Source organism: Panulirus ornatus, chromosome 55 (genome assembly GCF_036320965.1).
Source record: "Panulirus ornatus isolate Po-2019 chromosome 55, ASM3632096v1, whole genome shotgun sequence".
NCBI lineage: Eukaryota > Metazoa > Arthropoda > Malacostraca > Decapoda > Palinuridae > Panulirus > Panulirus ornatus.
Window position 1 is genome coordinate 18,855,849 of NC_092278.1, and position 18,307 is coordinate 18,874,155.

An 18,307-nucleotide genomic window follows, 5' to 3' on the forward strand; every position below is an offset into this window, starting at 1 on the left:
TTCCTAAGGGAGAACCCAATATACTTACAAGATGTATTATATTTCTTAGATATTTTATTGTTACATAAGAAAATGTCAACATGGAGATGATTTTTGATATTGTAATTGATCAGTCAGTTTGTAAGAAGTAGCAAAAGGAGAACACAAAGGAAATGGAGAGATGGAGTTAATGAAGCTGTAGGATATTAGCTCTTGAACATTCAGGAGCACATGAGGCATAGCATTAAACAAAATGAATCAGAGCAATGGGGGAGGGAAGACGTGCTGCCAGTAGGCTGAACCAGAGCATATAAAGATGTTTGGGTAAACCATGGAGTTGTACGTGGGTGGTAGCCTTTGGTCATTTTACAGCAAGAGATTAGATGTGTGCATCGAGACCATTGAAATGTTTACTCATGATGTTGAATAACTTAAGTGTAAAAAGTGATTAGGTTAGAAAAATCATGAGAGTAGATACTTGCAGAACTACAGCATTTGGGCACGGTCAGTTTTGAGTTTGGAGAAAATAAGAGCAGTTAGTGTTAGTACTTTTGTTTATTAAACATCCTCTGAGGATGTAATAAATGGAAGTACTTCCTGTTCTTATTTTCTCTTTCCATTGGTGATTGTTACAGTGGTGTGCATGATTTATTATTTGCTGATCACCATGAGGAAAATGAAACAATAGTTCCCAAGTGCACTTTTGTGTAAAGATTAATCATTAGGGGAGTTACCTACACAAAAGTGCACTTGGGAACTTATATTTCATTTTCCATGTTTATCAGCATATATGCTTCTATTAATGCCTATAATATACAGGAAATGGTAACTAGGACTGATTATTTTTTATTACGATAATGTAAAACTATATCACATGATGCTTCACAAGATATGTCATAGTTAAGTTATTTTAATATTTATCTATAATGCAGGGTCTTAATAGCCCAATTTGCAGCAGTCCCTTGTTAACATAGGGTATGTTCCTGAAAGACTCCAGGTTACTGTCACCATGGTTGGCATGGTACTAGTCCTGTTAGGGTTTAGGGAAGAGACCCTTGAAACATACTTAAAAGCCTGTTGTGAAAATTTCACATCTCTGATTCACACTTTTGACTCATTAACACCAAGGTACCTCAGGCAAATGCTCCCCTCTCACTACTTGGAAGGCCAGTTAAGTTCCTTTTTGCTCTCAATACCATCCTGTACCATATGTAAGGGCAAAACTGAGCTAGAAAGTTAAAATTTAGGTATTAAAATTTTGTATTGAGATCACTTAGGGAGTTCCATGAGATTTACAGTAAGAAAAAAGAATGCAGTGAGTGTGGATGACAAGGTTAGGTTGACAGTGACTTCACTTGTACATCACAGTACAGATCTCACCAACACCACACTAAATCCTTGATCATAAGCACCCCATGGCTATGTAACACAACCAGTGCGTGGAAAAATCCACATATATGTGTTTTGTAGTTAGTAAAATGATATGCATCTATATATTGATCTATGTATATCTCTGACGCTTTTTGCAACTGGAACTCTCTTGACAGGGTGGCCACAGCAGTAGAGCTTCCATAACTAGTGAATTCTAGTGCTGCTTCTTTGCCTTAAGTGCATTACCATTTAAAGACCACTGGCAGAGGGCAAAATTGCAGTAAGCAAGGGGACCTATGAATAGGGCTGTGAAGTCAAATCATGAATTAGTGTCAAACTAATTTTCATTTTTTGACTCAAAAGAGTTTTTATCACAGGTAATATAGTTAGTAACATCCAGAGTACAGAAATAACTTTAATAGCAATGAGATTCTTTACATTAAGATTTTGTTAGGAATTATACTGCATAGCTCACTTTCTCTTATCCACACCATTTCATATTCAATATATATATATATATATATATATATATATATATATATATATATAGCTTGTATGACAATCACACTAGTCAGTGATAATTTTTATGGAGGGCAATCACACTTCAGTAGAAGTTCAGATGATTATTCAGTTTATTGAAACTTTACAATGCATTACATGTATCATGTGGGAAATTTTTTTTGTGTATTGTAAAGTTTCAGTTGATTAAATTACTTGAACTGCTGCAGCGTGATTACTCCTTCATATATATATGCATATTCTATGAAGATGCACGTTCATATGCACTTTGTTCAGATTCATATTCCTCCACGTTGTAGTTAGGTTAATAAAATGCTATCTGCTGGCTGTGAGCCTGATGGGAAATGACCGGTGTAGACCCTGTTGCTCACCAACGTGAGATGAAGGGTATTCGAGTACATAGTATTCAAATAGTCATTTCCTTATTTAGGGGCGATCATAGCCTAGCAGTAATACTTCCGCTTGTTGCACATGGGTCCTGGGTTTGCTCCTGGCTGTTGGAGATTTGTATGTTTATCACCTATTCCCGCATCAGTGAGGTAGTGCCAGGAAACAGACGAAGAAAGAGCCATCCACTCATATACACACATATATACATACACAGCCATATACATGTACATATTCATACTCACTTGCCTTCATCCATTCTGGCACCACCCTGCCCCTCAGGAAATAGCATCACCACCCCCTGCGTCAGCGAGGTAGCACCAGGAAAGCAGACAAAAAAGGCCACATTCACTCACTCAGTCTCTAGCTGTCATGTGTAATGCACCGAAAACATAGCTCCCTATCTACATCCAGCGCCCACAGACATTTCCTTGGTTTACCCCAGATGTTTCACATGCCCTGGTTCAGTCAATTGACAGCACGTCGACCCCAGCATACCACATCATTCCAATTCACTTTGTTCCTTGGAACAGTTCGCAATTGCTCAAATGTTTTTTCACACCATCCTTCCACCTCCAATTTGGTCTCCTGCTTCTCCTTGTTCCCTCTGCCTCCAGCACATATAATATATTATTTTTTATTATAATTTTGCTTTGTCGCTGTCTCCCGCGTTAGCGAGGTGTATATATATATATATATATATATATATGGGATAGGGGAGAAAGAATACTTCCCAGGTATTCCCTGTGTGTCATAGAAGGCAACTAAAAGGGATGAGAGTTGTGGCTGGATAACCTTCCCTCCAGATTTTACTTTTCCAAAAGAAGGAACAGAGAAGGGGGTCAAAGTGTTGATTTTCCCTCCAAGGTTCAGTCCTCTGTTCTTGACACTACCTCGCTAATGTGGGAAATGGCGATTAGGAAAGAAAAAATGTATTTTTCTGTATAACTAATTCCACTATCTCTTTCCAGAGGTTCCTGCAGCATGGTGTAGACTCCTTTGGTGAAACTGTATTCTCAATGATAAAGCCTCACCAAAGAAATGACAACATACTTCAGAGATACTACTCGAAGATTAGCCACAAACCAAAAGTCTTGAAAGACCTCCACAAATTTCAAGAAACATACAAGCAATGCAATTTAAACCTCAAAGAACTCGGAAACACAATGGCCCACTTGCAATCAAAGCACTTTGATATCTTACACTATTACTGGTTACACAACTATACCCCAAACATAAGGAAGCCTACCAATAAAATATGTTACAAAGACCCTCCAAACCAACTCTCCCTCCTACTACCCAATATCATTTCTCTCCCTAGTATCCAAACTGAAAAAAAAATGAACAAACATACCATACATCACCGAGAAATTTCAATCCTCCCAATACAGTTCTACCTCAACATGCTTGGTACTCTCTCTGCAACACATCTAAACCCTTTTCCCTAAACCATTTACCACTTGCATCGAACTGCCAATCACAAGTGGAAACTGAAAGCTTGTTCCTGCCTCACACTTCGGTAACATCAACTCGCAGATCCCTGTACCAACAACAAATATAACAAATGACAAAACAAATACATCAAAATAACCAGATAGGCACTAAACAACCCCACAACTCTTTATTAAACTCTAACCAACAGACATCACCAGTCAGAAACCAAAGATAAACGTGAGCCACACTATTCTCCTTACTTGCAGTCTGGACTCCACCCATCACAACAACACTACAAATGCCATTTCATCACATTCGAAGACCCCCCCCTCATGCCCACTTTGCAACAACCATGAAGTAGACACCGAGTGCTTACTGTATTGCATTTAGACTTGCATACATCACAATACAACCTGTGGTCCCAACCAGTTGATATTGCCATCTTGCAGAGTGCTGCAGGAGTTTCATAAGGATAGAAGGGACTTTGGGGTAGGAATATATATATATATATATATATATATATATATATATATATATATATATATTTTTTTTTTTTTCTTTCATACTTTGGCATTTTCTGCACTAGCAAGGTAGTGCAGAAATAGATGAAGAAAGGCCTCATTTGCTCACATCCATCCTCTAGCTGTCATGAGAAATGCTCACACAATAAGTGAGTAGCAACAAATTTTCAGATTTGGACACTCTTTTGCTTATCCTACAATATTAGTGGTACATTTTTAGGTACTATAAGGGAAAAGAGTATTTTCCCTTCAACTGGATCATGAAGCAAAAGAGTTTCCTGTAACAAAAACTAAGTAGTTTTATGAAATACATTTGTATACTGTACAGACACAAAACAAAATGTTATATCTATGGTGTATAAAACTGGCTAGGAAACCGTTGGAGCTGAAGAGCCAAGGCCTAGCCTGTTCTATACAATCTCATGACTGTGCTATCTAACATAGCAAACAAGTGATTAATGACAGTAGATCCACAAAGATGTATATGATACAAAGTAGAAATAAAGAACTGTTATAACTAGATAGAGAAATGATGGAAAATCTGAAAATGTCAGGACCTCCCTTATATCTGTAGTATTGATTAAGTTGTAAAAATGATCCATACAAAGTGCTTAAGGCCCATGATGGTAATATGAATAAAACACCAGGGTTATGCATGAGGCACTGATTAACAGTACAGTTCTCTATCTTAAACTTGGGTAAAAGCTACTGTCTTGCTGGCTTAAGAAGTAAATATTTACAAATGTGACTATAGAGCATCTATGTAACACTGCATAACATTACCAAGAACTTTAATTTATTGGATTTGAAAAAAATGGCCTCAGGTTTAAGAAAATATATCAGGAAATGAGTAAATATGACAGTATACGGGCAAATCCACAAACAAATGAATTAACAGTAACCTTAGGTATGGCAAATTTATACTGTATTTCTTTTTCATTAAATGGAAACAAATAGTACTCTGCCTAGAGGATAACCTATTATACATTTTTGATAAGAATTAATCGTTTCATTTTGCTTCTACATCGAATCACCAAATTGCTGAATGAATAATAAATCCATTAGTTTTCCTGTACCAATTCTAAATTTACATTCACCAAAACTGTCTAGTTAAACAATACATTTTTATATTTCAGTCATCATCATGATTGGTTTCCATAATTATGAGCATTGACTACATGCCCAGTGTTGAAAGAGGAAGATTTATACCACCATATATAGGTGTCCTTAAAGTTCTATAATACATATAATGGTATAACCATTGTTTAAGCTAGAATTACAATATCTTCTTAAGGAAGAAACTATTTATCAGTCACCTCAAGTGTTGGGCCATAAAATATAAGTTCTGGGATCTGGCCTCCTTGAACACCTGTACCATTAGTACTCTCGGATGAACAGTGAAACATGAAAGTAAGAGCTCCCATGTTAACCTCACTCATGCCTTCTTGACCAAAATATGATAATTCTGCTCCATCTAAAATTGCAGATGCAGTATAATATACATCACGCTCCACTTGCACCGGGTGAGAGAAGTACACGTGAAAAGTATTTGATGAGCCATCTGAAAAGAATTTTGTTGTGCTCTCAGCTAATACCTGTAAAACAAAATACATTATCAGAGGATTTCTCATATAACAATTTGTAATTAATGAAAATAACTGAAAGGAAATAAAGTAACATATATAACGAACAAAAATTATTCTATAATTATTAAAGACAAATATGGCTATCGCAGTACAGTGGGGGTAAGAAAACAACTTCAACCAATAAGGGCTCCCACTGAAAATTACAAATGGAAGAAACAAGGGAATACATAGCAACTATGCCTCTGGAATAACCAAAGACACTGAAACAAGTCAATCATCACCACCACCACCCATGCTGAATGGTTTCAGTGCATTAAAAGTGATGGCTTAAGAATGGATATAAGCGAATTAAGTTTCCTTTATCTGTCCGTGGCACTTCCTCACTAATGCTGAAAACAGTGAACAAGTATGAAATAAAGAATGAAACCCTATAAATTTAAAGATGCTGGTGTCATACTCGTCCCTTTTTTTCTTGTGGTTCTTTGCTATGGGCACAATCAATTTATCGATCTATACCTCTGATGCCTGTTCCCTTTGGAAACTCCCTGAAGTGGGTTGCCCAGCATAAGTTTGAATAACTGTTGAAACTCCAGTGCCCCTTCTTAGCCTTTAGTGTCTCGCCCTTAACAGGCCACTGGCAGAGAACAACATCTCAGTATTTTTTGAGGCTCTTACGTTATGTCCCTACCAACTGTTGCAGTCTAAACACTTATTCATTTGATAAGCTTAGTATACACAAAAAATGTTACTATATAAAATATATATATATATATATATATATATATATATATATATATATATATATATTGGGGATGTTCGATGTATTTGTGGCTCTTGGTGGGGTGCCTGAGGATTGGCGGAATGCATGGGTGGTGCTGTTCAAATTACAGAGGTGTAAGTTTGTTGAGTGTTCCTGGGGAGTTGTGTGGGAGAGTGTTGATTGAGAGGGTGGGGGCATGTGCAGGGCATCGGACTGTGGAGGGGTGGTGCAGTTTCAGAAGTGGTGGGGGATGTATGGATCAGCTGTTTGCTTTGAAGAGTGTGTGTGAGAGGTGCTTGGAAAAACAGATGGATTTGTATGTGGCATTTGTGGATCTGGAGAAGGCATATGATAAAGAGTTGATAGAGATGCTCTGTGGAAGGTTGCTAGAAGCAGTGAAAAGTTTTTATCAAGGATGTAAGGTATGTGTACAAGTAGGAAGAGAGGAAAGTGACTGGGTGGGATTGGCCATTCTTTTGTCAGTTTCCTTGTGTTACCTCGCTAATGCAGGAGCCAGCGACGAAATATAATAAAATAAAAAATATAAATGAATATAATAAATATATATATTATATTAATTCCCTGATTAGTGCTCAGTGTATATTCCTGGAAAATGGAGTCCTAAGCAAATCATCTTTTTCCAGGGTCATTATACCACTGCATATATGGAGATGCATTCTTGATGAAATTATTTTTTACCTATGAGATGTATACAGTATTGTATGAGGTATTAATAAACAAATTATTAGAGTAATTACTAATTCACAAATAATGGTGTATGAAATTGTATAATTAAAGTCATTTAATGAATCGTGAAGACTGTAGTAGAATGAGTGAGAGAGGCAGAGTGGTCAGTGACATGCACTGGGCAGGAGGTAGGTGGAAGGCAAGAGACAGTGGATACCATACAGCTCTGCTCTGAGTGAAACTAATCCACCACTGCAACACTGAAATTATGACTTAGGTGGTGATAATAGAGGTTGTGGTGATGATGGAGGTGGCAGTGGTGGAGAGGGAAAATGTGTACAGTAGTGAGGTGATGTGTCTATTGGTTTCTCTGGTAACCACTGGCCACAGCCTATTGAACTGCAAATGTCTATCCACAAAATTAAGTATAAATGAGTAACAATGTATCCCTTCAACTAATGTTACATAACATTTTAAAATATAGCATGATATAGCGGATGGAACCATGGAAGCGGAAGTGGATCATAGGGTGGGGAGGGGGCGAAAATTCTGGGGGCCTTGAAGAATGTGTGGAAGTCGAGAACATTATCTCAGAAAGCAAAAATGGGTATGTTTGAAGGAATAGTGGTTCCAACAATGTTGTATGGTTGCGAGGCGTGGGCTATGGATAGAGTTGTGCGCAGGAGGATGGATGTGCTGGAAATGAGATGTTTGAGGACAATGTGTGGTGTGAGGTGTTTTGATCGAGTGAGTAACGTAAGGGTAAGAGAGATGTGTGGAAATAAAAAGAGCGTGGTTGAGAGAGCAGAAGAGGGTGTTTTGAAGTGGTTTGGGCACATGGAGAGAATGAGTGAGGAAAGATTGACCAAGAGGATATATGTGTCGGAGGTGGAGGGAACGAGGAGAAGAGGGAGACCAAATTGGAGGTGGAAAGATGGAGTGAAAAAGATTTTGTGTGATCGGGGCCTGAACATGCAGGAGGGTGAAAGGAGGGCAAGGAATAGAGTGAATTGGAGCGATGTGGTATACCGGGGTTGACGTGCTGTCAGTGGATTGAATCGAGGCATGTGAAGCGTCTGGGGTAAACCATGGAAAGCTGTGTAGGTATGTATATTTGCGTGTGTGGACGTATGTATATACATGTGTATGGGGGGGGTTGGGCCATTTCTTTCGTCTGTTTCCTTGCGCTACCTCGCAAACGCGGGAGACAGCGACAAAGTATAATAAAAAAAAAAAAAAAATAGCAGAAAGGTGTGGTAACACCCCCTGGGTGCATTGCCAAAAGTTTTTCACAACAGATGATGGTCAACGCACCTACCACTTAGCCAAGTTTTGCTTAGCCTACCTATTATTTTCTAATAAAAATGCTTCTTGGGCAAGTCATCTTTATTGATGTTAACTTTGTGTTCATTATGCCAAAGGCTTCTATCTTGTCTGCGTTCTTAATAATGGTTCTAACCATCAATGTAGCCAATTTGAAGGCATTAACAACACTAACCTGACACTCACCAGCTTCTAACTGCCTCAACACTTGTACTTTTACATCCAAGGAGAGGGTTCTCCGAGGCAATTTGGATGCACTTGCAGCTCTAGAATTTTCAAGCTGTATTCCAGCCATGATGGGAACAAAATAAGACATAATAATACTGGAAATATTAATGAGTCAGCAAGAATGTGTGCACAGCGTAAGCATAGCAAAGTTTACACTGTACTAACAGACGAAAACTCATCACTCATTGGATGTAAGCATATGTGTGTAACAGTGCTGTGATTGGCTGGGTGAGTATAGATAGATTTGCTATCGGCAAGATGAGAGTGTTCCGACTCGTGACTTGACTTCTTTTATGGATTTCCATAGTTTTCTTCTAGCAAAACAAGAGCTCCAAGATGCAAGTAAGAGTGATATAACAAAACAGCAATCTAGCAGACAATGCTAAACAGGGTATTGAATTACTTATTACTTACTCATTACTATACTAATATATATTATTATAATACCTGATCACCTTTTCCTGCATTAATGAGTTAGTGCAAGGAAACAGATGAACAAAGACCCATCCACTCATTTATTTTACTTTATATTAATTATATTTAGTCACTGTCTCCCGCATTAGCAAGGCAGAGCAAGAAAACAGACGAAAGAATGGCCCCACCCACCCACATACACAAGTATATAATACATAAACACCCACACACGCACATATACATACCTATACCGGGGTTGATATGCTGTCAATGGATTGAACCAGGACATGTGAAGTGTTTGGGGTAAACCATGGAAAGTTTTGTGGGGCCTGGATGTGGAAAGGGAGCTGTGGTTTCAGCGCATTATACATGACAGCTAGAGACTTAGTATGAACAAATGTGGCCTTTGTTGTCTTTTCCTAGCACTACCTTGCACGCATGCGGGGGGAGGGGGTTGTAATTTCATGTGTGGCGGGGTGGTGACAGGAATGAATAAAGGCAGCAAGTATGAAGTATATACATGTGTATATACGTATATGTCTATATGTATGTATACGTTGTAATGTACAGGTATGTATATGTGCGTGTGTGGACGTGTATGTAAATACATGTGTATGTGGGTGGGTTGGGCTTCTTTCGTCTGTTTCCTTGCGCTACCTCGCTAATGCGGGAGGCAATGACAAAGTATAATAATAATATTGCTTATGCCAACAAAGATTGAAGAAAAAGCAAGTCATAGTCTTATCAACCTCATTTTAGAAAAAAAAAGCACTTACTTCTCCATATTTCTTCAGTTCAATCCTAACATTGTAATCTGCTGCACCACTTGATGATCCATACAGCCCATAACCAACAATAAATATCCTTTTATCCACCATGAAGTTGATTGAGTCTACTCTTCCTCTATAACGCCACTGGTTACTTCTGTATGCTGATGACTGAAATCTGCAAAATTAGTGAAAAGTGTTAACTATCCACTTGGCCAAATTTTTTAGTGTACTGGGAGATTCTAACTGCAGTTTATTACACAGTGGTATAACAGCACTATTATATTAATCCTAAGAAAAACAAAATATTTTCATAAGAACTGACATCTGCTGAGACATACAAAGCTTGTGTTCTACCACATGAATCCCTATTTGTAAAAAGAATATTGAGTAAAGCAGGTAGAGTAACCTAAAAGAAAAGCTGAATATTAATCAGTAAATGACAAAACCCAGTGAGGAATACTGTAATTATGGTTTAATGATGGCCAAGTGTGGAAAAAATGCAAATACTGAGCAAAATTAAATGCATACAATGAAACTGAAAACTTTTAGAATCTGTGGAAAACCAACCAGTTCTATATGAACTTTAATATTGTCCATACATCTAGACTTTTTGTGACAATTATTTAGGCTTTTCATACATTAAAATACCCCATGGATTTAGCTAGACAGAAATTCACATAAGATGACTAGAAATATAGTGTTTTGTCTAAGGGTAGACAAATGGATATCTTCTACAGGGATTATGAGAGAACTATTCTTTCTCCCCTTATCCCCAGTTATAGTCACAAAAAATTAAAAAGGGTACACATATGCAGAGGAAATACATGTGCATGAAAATGAAAGTAAATGACATCATCAGTGGTACATACCTGTGGCAAATTTGTTTCCTGAGTCCTTGTCTTGGCTTTATTGGATAAGAGACTGCAGGTTTGTTACGAGCAGTGAAATGTAGAAAGAGGTCTGTTGTTTCTTGGAGGGTGAGAATCCCAGACTGTGCGGCACCGTTGGCAAATTCTCCCAATTCCATGCACGGTATACGAATCAGGTACAAGGCTGTACCTAAAACCTGATGTTCAAATGCAATTAGCCTTTTCATTTACTTATTTATGATGAAGACATACAAATTAAAGCAAACCAATTCAATTACACAAATTTCAATGAATTATGAATATTCATCTGGGCCTATAAGCCAACTTCAGCGTGAAATGTTTTAAAATGCCTCCCATTCAAATTTTTTCTAGACAAATTCAGAAAGATATTCTCCAGTTAATTTTAATCCTGTCTATTCCAAGTCAATCTAAATTGTTCATTGCATATTGTGTAATATTACCTGCAGTTCCTCAACATGTTAGAAGTGGAAGAAGCAGGGTGAGGATGCAATGAAGGAGGGTTTGTGGTACTGGGGCAAGAAGATTCGGTAGGGCAAAAAGTGCGCATAGGAGAGAATCAACTGTATAGATGTGGATGTGGTGGTATGCTGTCAATGGGATAAATCTGGATTGTGAAATAGCAAAGGCAAATCATGGAGTAGTCTGTGGGGCTGGGTTTGATGCATATACATGACAGCTACAAACTGGATACATGCAAATGAAGACTCTATTCATTCGTTCCTGAAACTTAATTTGCTGAGGTAGGAGGAACAATTACGTATGACATTATTAATGCTGTACTTTTAGACAAAGGAAAGTACAAGGGGGCTGTTCAAAATTAAAAATTCCTACATCTTTATCTATGGAAAACTAATGAAGCAGTAAAATCTAGCACAAACGAAATGAGGTTATCAAAACTTTTGTAAAATCAATAATCACATTTTGAAGAAAGAAAGCAATCTGATACTAGGATACTCAGTAAATCATCTAATGCTACCTTTCTTTTATTCTCAGCCGTGGGTTCCAATTCTTGACGTGTACACTCTGCTTCTGCCCAGGATAATGCTGCATCAAAGAGAACAATTTCTCGGCAATTAAGAGTTTCTCTTGACAGTACACTGGTTAGAGTTTGAAAATCAATATCGACAAAGCCATCTGACTGTAATGCCATCTCCGCCTGCAATAACAAGACAAATGTACATCACTTTTTACTCCTGAGTGTGGTACAGTGTGAATGTTCTAAAAAAGACACACACCAAATGACAGCTGGCAAAAATTTTAAAAAATCAGCTACAAAGACTAGAAAAATTATTAAAACATAATAAACAATTGTATATTATAAAAACATGAAATTACAATTGTGAATGCATACAAAACCCAGATGCATGAAGATGCAGTAGGTAGCAGGACAAATTAGCGGGAAAAACTGGAATTACACTGCACTAATGTAATCAAGATATTCCTATGAGTCCATGGGGAAAATGAAACACGATAAGTTCCCAAGTGCACTTTCGTGTAATATTCACATCATCAGGGGAGACACAAGAGAGAAATATAACAGTCAGTTGATATACAATGAAGAGACGTAGCTAACAACGTCCCTTCGTTGTATGTCAAGTGACATATTTCTCTCGTGTCGCCCCTGATGATGTGATTATTACACGAAAGTGCACTTGGGAACTTATCGTGTTTCATTTTCCCCGTGGACTCATAGGTATATATTCTTATTTTTTTTTTTCATACTATTCGCCATTTCCCGCATTAGCGAGGTAGCGTTGAGAACAGAGGACTGGGCCTTTGAGGGAATATCCTCACCTGGCCCCTTCTCTGTTCCCTCTTTTGGAAAATTAAAAAAAAAGCGAGGGGAGGATTTCCAGCCACCCGCTCCCTCCCCTTTTAGTCGCCTTCTACGACATGCAGGGAATACGTGGGAAGTATTCTTTCTCCCCTATCCCCAGGGATGTAGGTGTATATGGAATGAGTATTTTGAAGGTTTGTTGAATGTGTCTGATGACAGAGTGGCAGATATAGGGTGTTTTGGTCGAGGTGGTGTGCAAAGTGAGAGGGTTAGGGAAAATGATTTGGTAAACAGAGAAGAGGTAGTGAAAGCTTTGCGGAAGATGAAAGCCGGCAAGGCAGCAGGTTTGGATGGTATTGCAGTGGAATTTATTAAAAAAGGGGGTGACTGTATTGTTGACTGGTTGGTAAGGTTATTTAATGTATGTATGACTCATGGTGAGGTGCCTGAGGATTGGCGGAATGCGTGCATAGTGCCATTGTACAAAGGCAAAGGGGATAAGAGTGAGTGCTCAAATTACAGAGGTATAAGTTTGTTGAGTATTCCTGGTAAATTATATGGGAGGGTATTGATTGAGAGGGTGAAGGCATGTACAGAGCATCAGATTGGGGAAGAGCAGTGCGGTTTCAGAAGTGGTAGAGGATGTGTGGATCAGGTGTTTGCTTTGAAGAATGTATGTGAGAAATACTTAGAAAAGCAAATGGATTTGTATGTAGCATTTATGGATCTGGAGAAGGCATATGATAGAGTTGATAGAGATGCTCTGTGGAAGGTATTAAGAATATATGGTGTGGGAGGCAAGTTGTTAGAAGCAGTGAAAAGTTTTTATCGAGGATGTAAGGCATGTGTACGTGTAGGAAGAGAGGAAAGTGATTGGTTCTCAGTGAATGTAGGTTTGCGGCAGGGGTGTGTGATGTCTCCATGGTTGTTTAATTTGTTTATGGATGGGGTTGTTAGGGAGGTAAATGCAAGAGTCCTGGAAAGAGGGGCAAGTATGAAGTCTGTTGGGGATGAGAGAGCTTGGGAAGTGAGTCAGTTGTTGTTCGCTGATGATACAGCACTGGTGGCTGATTCATGTGAGAAACTGCAGAAGCTGGTGACTGAGTTTGGTAAAGTGTGTGGAAGAAGAAAGTTAAGAGTAAATGGGAATAAGAGCAAGGTTATTAGGTACAGTAGGGGTGAGGGTCAAGTCAATTGGGAGGTGAGTTTGAATGGAGAAAAACTGGAGGAAGTGAAGTGTTTTAGATATCTGGGAGTGGATCTGTCAGCGGATGGAACCATGGAAGCGGAAGTGGATCATAGGGTGGGGGAGGGGGCGAAAATTTTGGGAGCCTTGAAAAATGTGTGGAAGTCGAGAACATTATCTCGGAAAGCAAAAATGGGTATGTTTGAAGGAATAGTGGTTCCAACAATGTTGTATGGTTGCGAGGCGTGGGCTATGGATAGAGATGTGCGCAGGAGGATGGATGTGCTGGAAATGAGATGTTTGAGGACAATGTGTGGTGTGAGGTGGTTTGATCGAGTAAGTAACGTAAGGGTAAGAGAGATGTGTGGAAATAAAAAGAGCGTGGTTGAGAGAGCAGAAGAGGGTGTTTTGAAATGGTTTGGGCACATGGAGAGAATGAGTGAGGAAAGATTGACCAAGAGGATATATGTGTCGGAGGTGGAGGGAACGAGGAGAAGAGGGAGACCAAATTGGAGGTGGAAAGATGGAGTGAAAAAGATTTTGTGTGATCGGGGCCTGAACATGCAGGAGGGTGAAAGGAGGGCAAGGAATAGAGTGAATTGGAGCGATGTGGTATACCGGGGTTGACGTGCTGTCAGTGGATTGAATCGAGGCATGTGAAGCGTCTGGGGTAAACCATGGAAAGCTGTGTAGGTATGTATATTTGCGTGTGTGGACGTATGTATATACATGTGTATGGGGGGGGTTGGGCCATTTCTTTCGTCTGTTTCCTTGCGCTACCTCGCAAACGCGGGAGACAGCGACAAAGTATAATAAAAAAAAAAAAAAAAATAGCAGAAAGGTGTGGTAACACCCCCTGGGTGCATTGCCAAAAGTTTTTCACAACAGATGATGGTCAACGCACCTACCACTTAGCCAAGTTTTGCTTAGCCTACCTATTATTTTCTAATAAAAATGCTTCTTGGGCAAGTCATCTTTATTGATGTTAACTTTGTGTTCATTATGCCAAAGGCTTCTATCTTGTCTGCGTTCTTAATAATGGTTCTAACCATCAATGTAGCCAATTTGAAGGCATTAACAACACTAACCTGACACTCACCAGCTTCTAACTGCCTCAACACTTGTACTTTTACATCCAAGGAGAGGGTTCTCCGAGGCAATTTGGATGCACTTGCAGCTCTAGAATTTTCAAGCTGTATTCCAGCCATGATGGGAACAAAATAAGACATAATAATACTGGAAATATTAATGAGTCAGCAAGAATGTGTGCACAGCGTAAGCATAGCAAAGTTTACACTGTACTAACAGACGAAAACTCATCACTCATTGGATGTAAGCATATGTGTGTAACAGTGCTGTGATTGGCTGGGTGAGTATAGATAGATTTGCTATCGGCAAGATGAGAGTGTTCCGACTCGTGACTTGACTTCTTTTATGGATTTCCATAGTTTTCTTCTAGCAAAACAAGAGCTCCAAGATGCAAGTAAGAGTGATATAACAAAACAGCAATCTAGCAGACAATGCTAAACAGGGTATTGAATTACTTATTACTTACTCATTACTATACTAATATATATTATTATAATACCTGATCACCTTTTCCTGCATTAATGAGTTAGTGCAAGGAAACAGATGAACAAAGACCCATCCACTCATTTATTTTACTTTATATTAATTATATTTAGTCACTGTCTCCTGCATTAGCAAGGCAGAGCAAGAAAACAGACGAAAGAATGGCCCCACCCACCCACATACACAAGTATATAATACATAAACACCCACACACGCACATATACATACCTATACCGGGGTTGATATGCTGTCAATGGATTGAACCAGGACATGTGAAGTGTTTGGGGTAAACCATGGAAAGTTTTGTGGGGCCTGGATGTGGAAAGGGAGCTGTGGTTTCAGCGCATTATACATGACAGCTAGAGACAGTATGAACAAATGTGGCCTTTGTTGTCTTTTCCTAGCGCTACCTTGCACGCATGCGGGGGGAGGGGGTTGTAATTTCATGTGTGGCGGGGTGGTGACAGGAATGAATAAAGGCAGCAAGTATGAAGTATATACATGTGTATATACGTATATGTCTATATGTATGTATACGTTGTAATGTATAGGTATGTATATGTGCGTGTGTGGACGTGTATGTAAATACATGTGTATGTGGGTGGGTTGGGCTTCTTTCGTCTGTTTCCTTGCGCTACCTCGCTAATGCGGGAGGCAATGACAAAGTATAATAATAATATTGCTTATGCCAACAAAGATTGAAGAAAAAGCAAGTCATAGTCTTATCAACCTCATTTTAGAAAAAAAAAAGCACTTACTTCTCCATATTTCTTCAGTTCAATCCTAACATTGTAATCTGCTGCACCACTTGATGATCCATACAGCCCATAACCAACAATAAATATCCTTTTATCCACCATGAAGTTGATTGAGTCTACTCTTCCTCTATAACGCCACTGGTTACTTCTGTATGCTGATGACTGAAATCTGCAAAATTAGTGAAAAGTGTTAACTATCCACTTGGCCAAATTTTTTAGTGTACTGGGAGATTCTAACTGCAGTTTATTACACAGTGGTATAACAGCACTATTATATTAATCCTAAGAAAAACAAAATATTTTCATAAGAACTGACATCTGCTGAGACATACAAAGCTTGTGTTCTACCACATGAATCCCTATTTGTAAAAAGAATATTGAGTAAAGCAGGTAGAGTAACCTAAAAGAAAAGCTGAACATTAATCAGTAAATGACAAAACCCAGTGAGGAATACTGTAATTATGGTTTAATGATGGCCAAGTGTGGAAAAAATGCAAATACTGAGCAAAATTAAATGCATACAATGAAACTGAAAACTTTTAGAATCTGTGGAAAACCAACCAGTTCTATATGAACTTTAATATTGTCCATACATCTAGACTTTTTGTGACAATTATTTAGGCTTTTCATACATTAAAATACCCCATGGATTTAGCTAGACAGAAATTCACATAAGATGACTAGAAATATAGTGTTTTGTCTAAGGGTAGACAAATGGATATCTTCTACAGGGATTATGAGAGAACTATTCTTTCTCCCCTTATCCCCAGTTATAGTCACAAAAAATTAAAAAGGGTACACATATGCAGAGGAAATACATGTGCATGAAAATGAAAGTAAATGACATCATCAGTGGTACATACCTGTGGCAAATTTGTTTCCTGAGTCCTTGTCTTGGCTTTATTGGATAAGATACTGCAGGTTTGTTACGAGCAGTGAAATGTAGAAAGAGGTCTGTTGTTTCTTGGAGGGTGAGAATCCCAGACTGTGCGGCACCGTTGGCAAATTCTCCCAATTCCATGCACGGTATACGAATCAGGTACAAGGCTGTACCTAAAACCTGATGTTCAAGTGCAATTAGCCTTTTCATTTACTTATTTATGATGAAGACATACAAATTAAAGCAAACCAATTCAATTACACAAATTTCAATGAATTATGAATATTCATCTGGGCCTATAAGCCAACTTCAGCGTGAAATGTTTTAAAATGCCTCCCATTCAAATTTTTTCTAGACAAATTCAGAAAGATGTTCTCCAGTTAATTTTAATCCTGTCTATTCCAAGTCAATCTAAATTGTTCATTGCATATTGTGTAATATTACCTGCAGTTCCTCAACATGTTAGAAGTGGAAGAAGCAGGGTGAGGATGCAATGAAGGAGGGTTTGTGGTACTGGGGCAAGAAGATTCGGTAGGGCAAAAAGTGCGCATAGGAGAGAATCAACTGTATAGATGTGGATGTGGTGGTATGCTGTCAATGGGATAAATCTGGATTGTGAAATAGCAAAGGCAAATCATGGAGTAGTCTGTGGGGCTGGGTTTGATGCATATACATGACAGCTACAAACTGGATACATGCAAATGAAGACTCTATTCATTCGTTCCTGAAACTTAATTTGCTGAGGTAGGAGGAACAATTACGTATGACATTATTAATGCTGTACTTTTAGACAAAGGAAAGTACAAGGGGGCTGTTCAAAATTAAAAATTCCTACATCTTTATCTATGGAAAACTAATGAAGCAGTAAAATCTAGCACAAACGAAATGAGGTTATCAAAACTTTTGTAAAATCAATAATCACATTTCGAAGAAAGAAAGCAATCTGATACTAGGATACTCAGTAAATCATCTAATGCTACCTTTCTTTTATTCTCAGCCGTGGGTTCCAATTCTTGACGTGTACACTCTGCTTCTGCCCAGGATAATGCTGCATCAAAGAGAACAATTTCTCGGCAATTAAGAGTTTCTCTTGACAGTACACTGGTTAGAGTTTGAAAATCAATATCGACAAAGCCATCTGACTGTAATGCCATCTCCGCCTGCAATAACAAGACAAATGTACATCACTTTTTACTCCTGAGTGTGGTACAGTATGAATGTTCTAAAAAAGACACACACCAAATGACAGCTGGCAAAAATTTTAA

General features: G+C 38.4%; 1 protein-coding gene across 1 annotated transcript in view; it reads right to left on the reverse strand.

The window, feature by feature from the left end:
* Positions 1–1,752: 1,752 nt before the first annotated feature.
* LOC139765496 (BTB/POZ domain-containing protein 6-B-like) overlaps positions 1,753–18,307 on the reverse strand; it is a 36,034-nt gene continuing 19,479 nt past the window's right edge. The window contains exons 6-9 of the mRNA XM_071692952.1: positions 18,023–18,202; positions 17,026–17,222; positions 16,163–16,331; positions 1,753–5,806 (exon numbers count right to left, since the gene is read on the reverse strand). Of these exons, the coding sequence (XP_071549053.1) occupies positions 5,513–5,806; positions 16,163–16,331; positions 17,026–17,222; positions 18,023–18,202 (840 nt within the window). The 3' untranslated portion in view covers positions 1,753–5,512. The remainder of the gene's footprint in view (positions 5,807–16,162; positions 16,332–17,025; positions 17,223–18,022; positions 18,203–18,307) is intronic.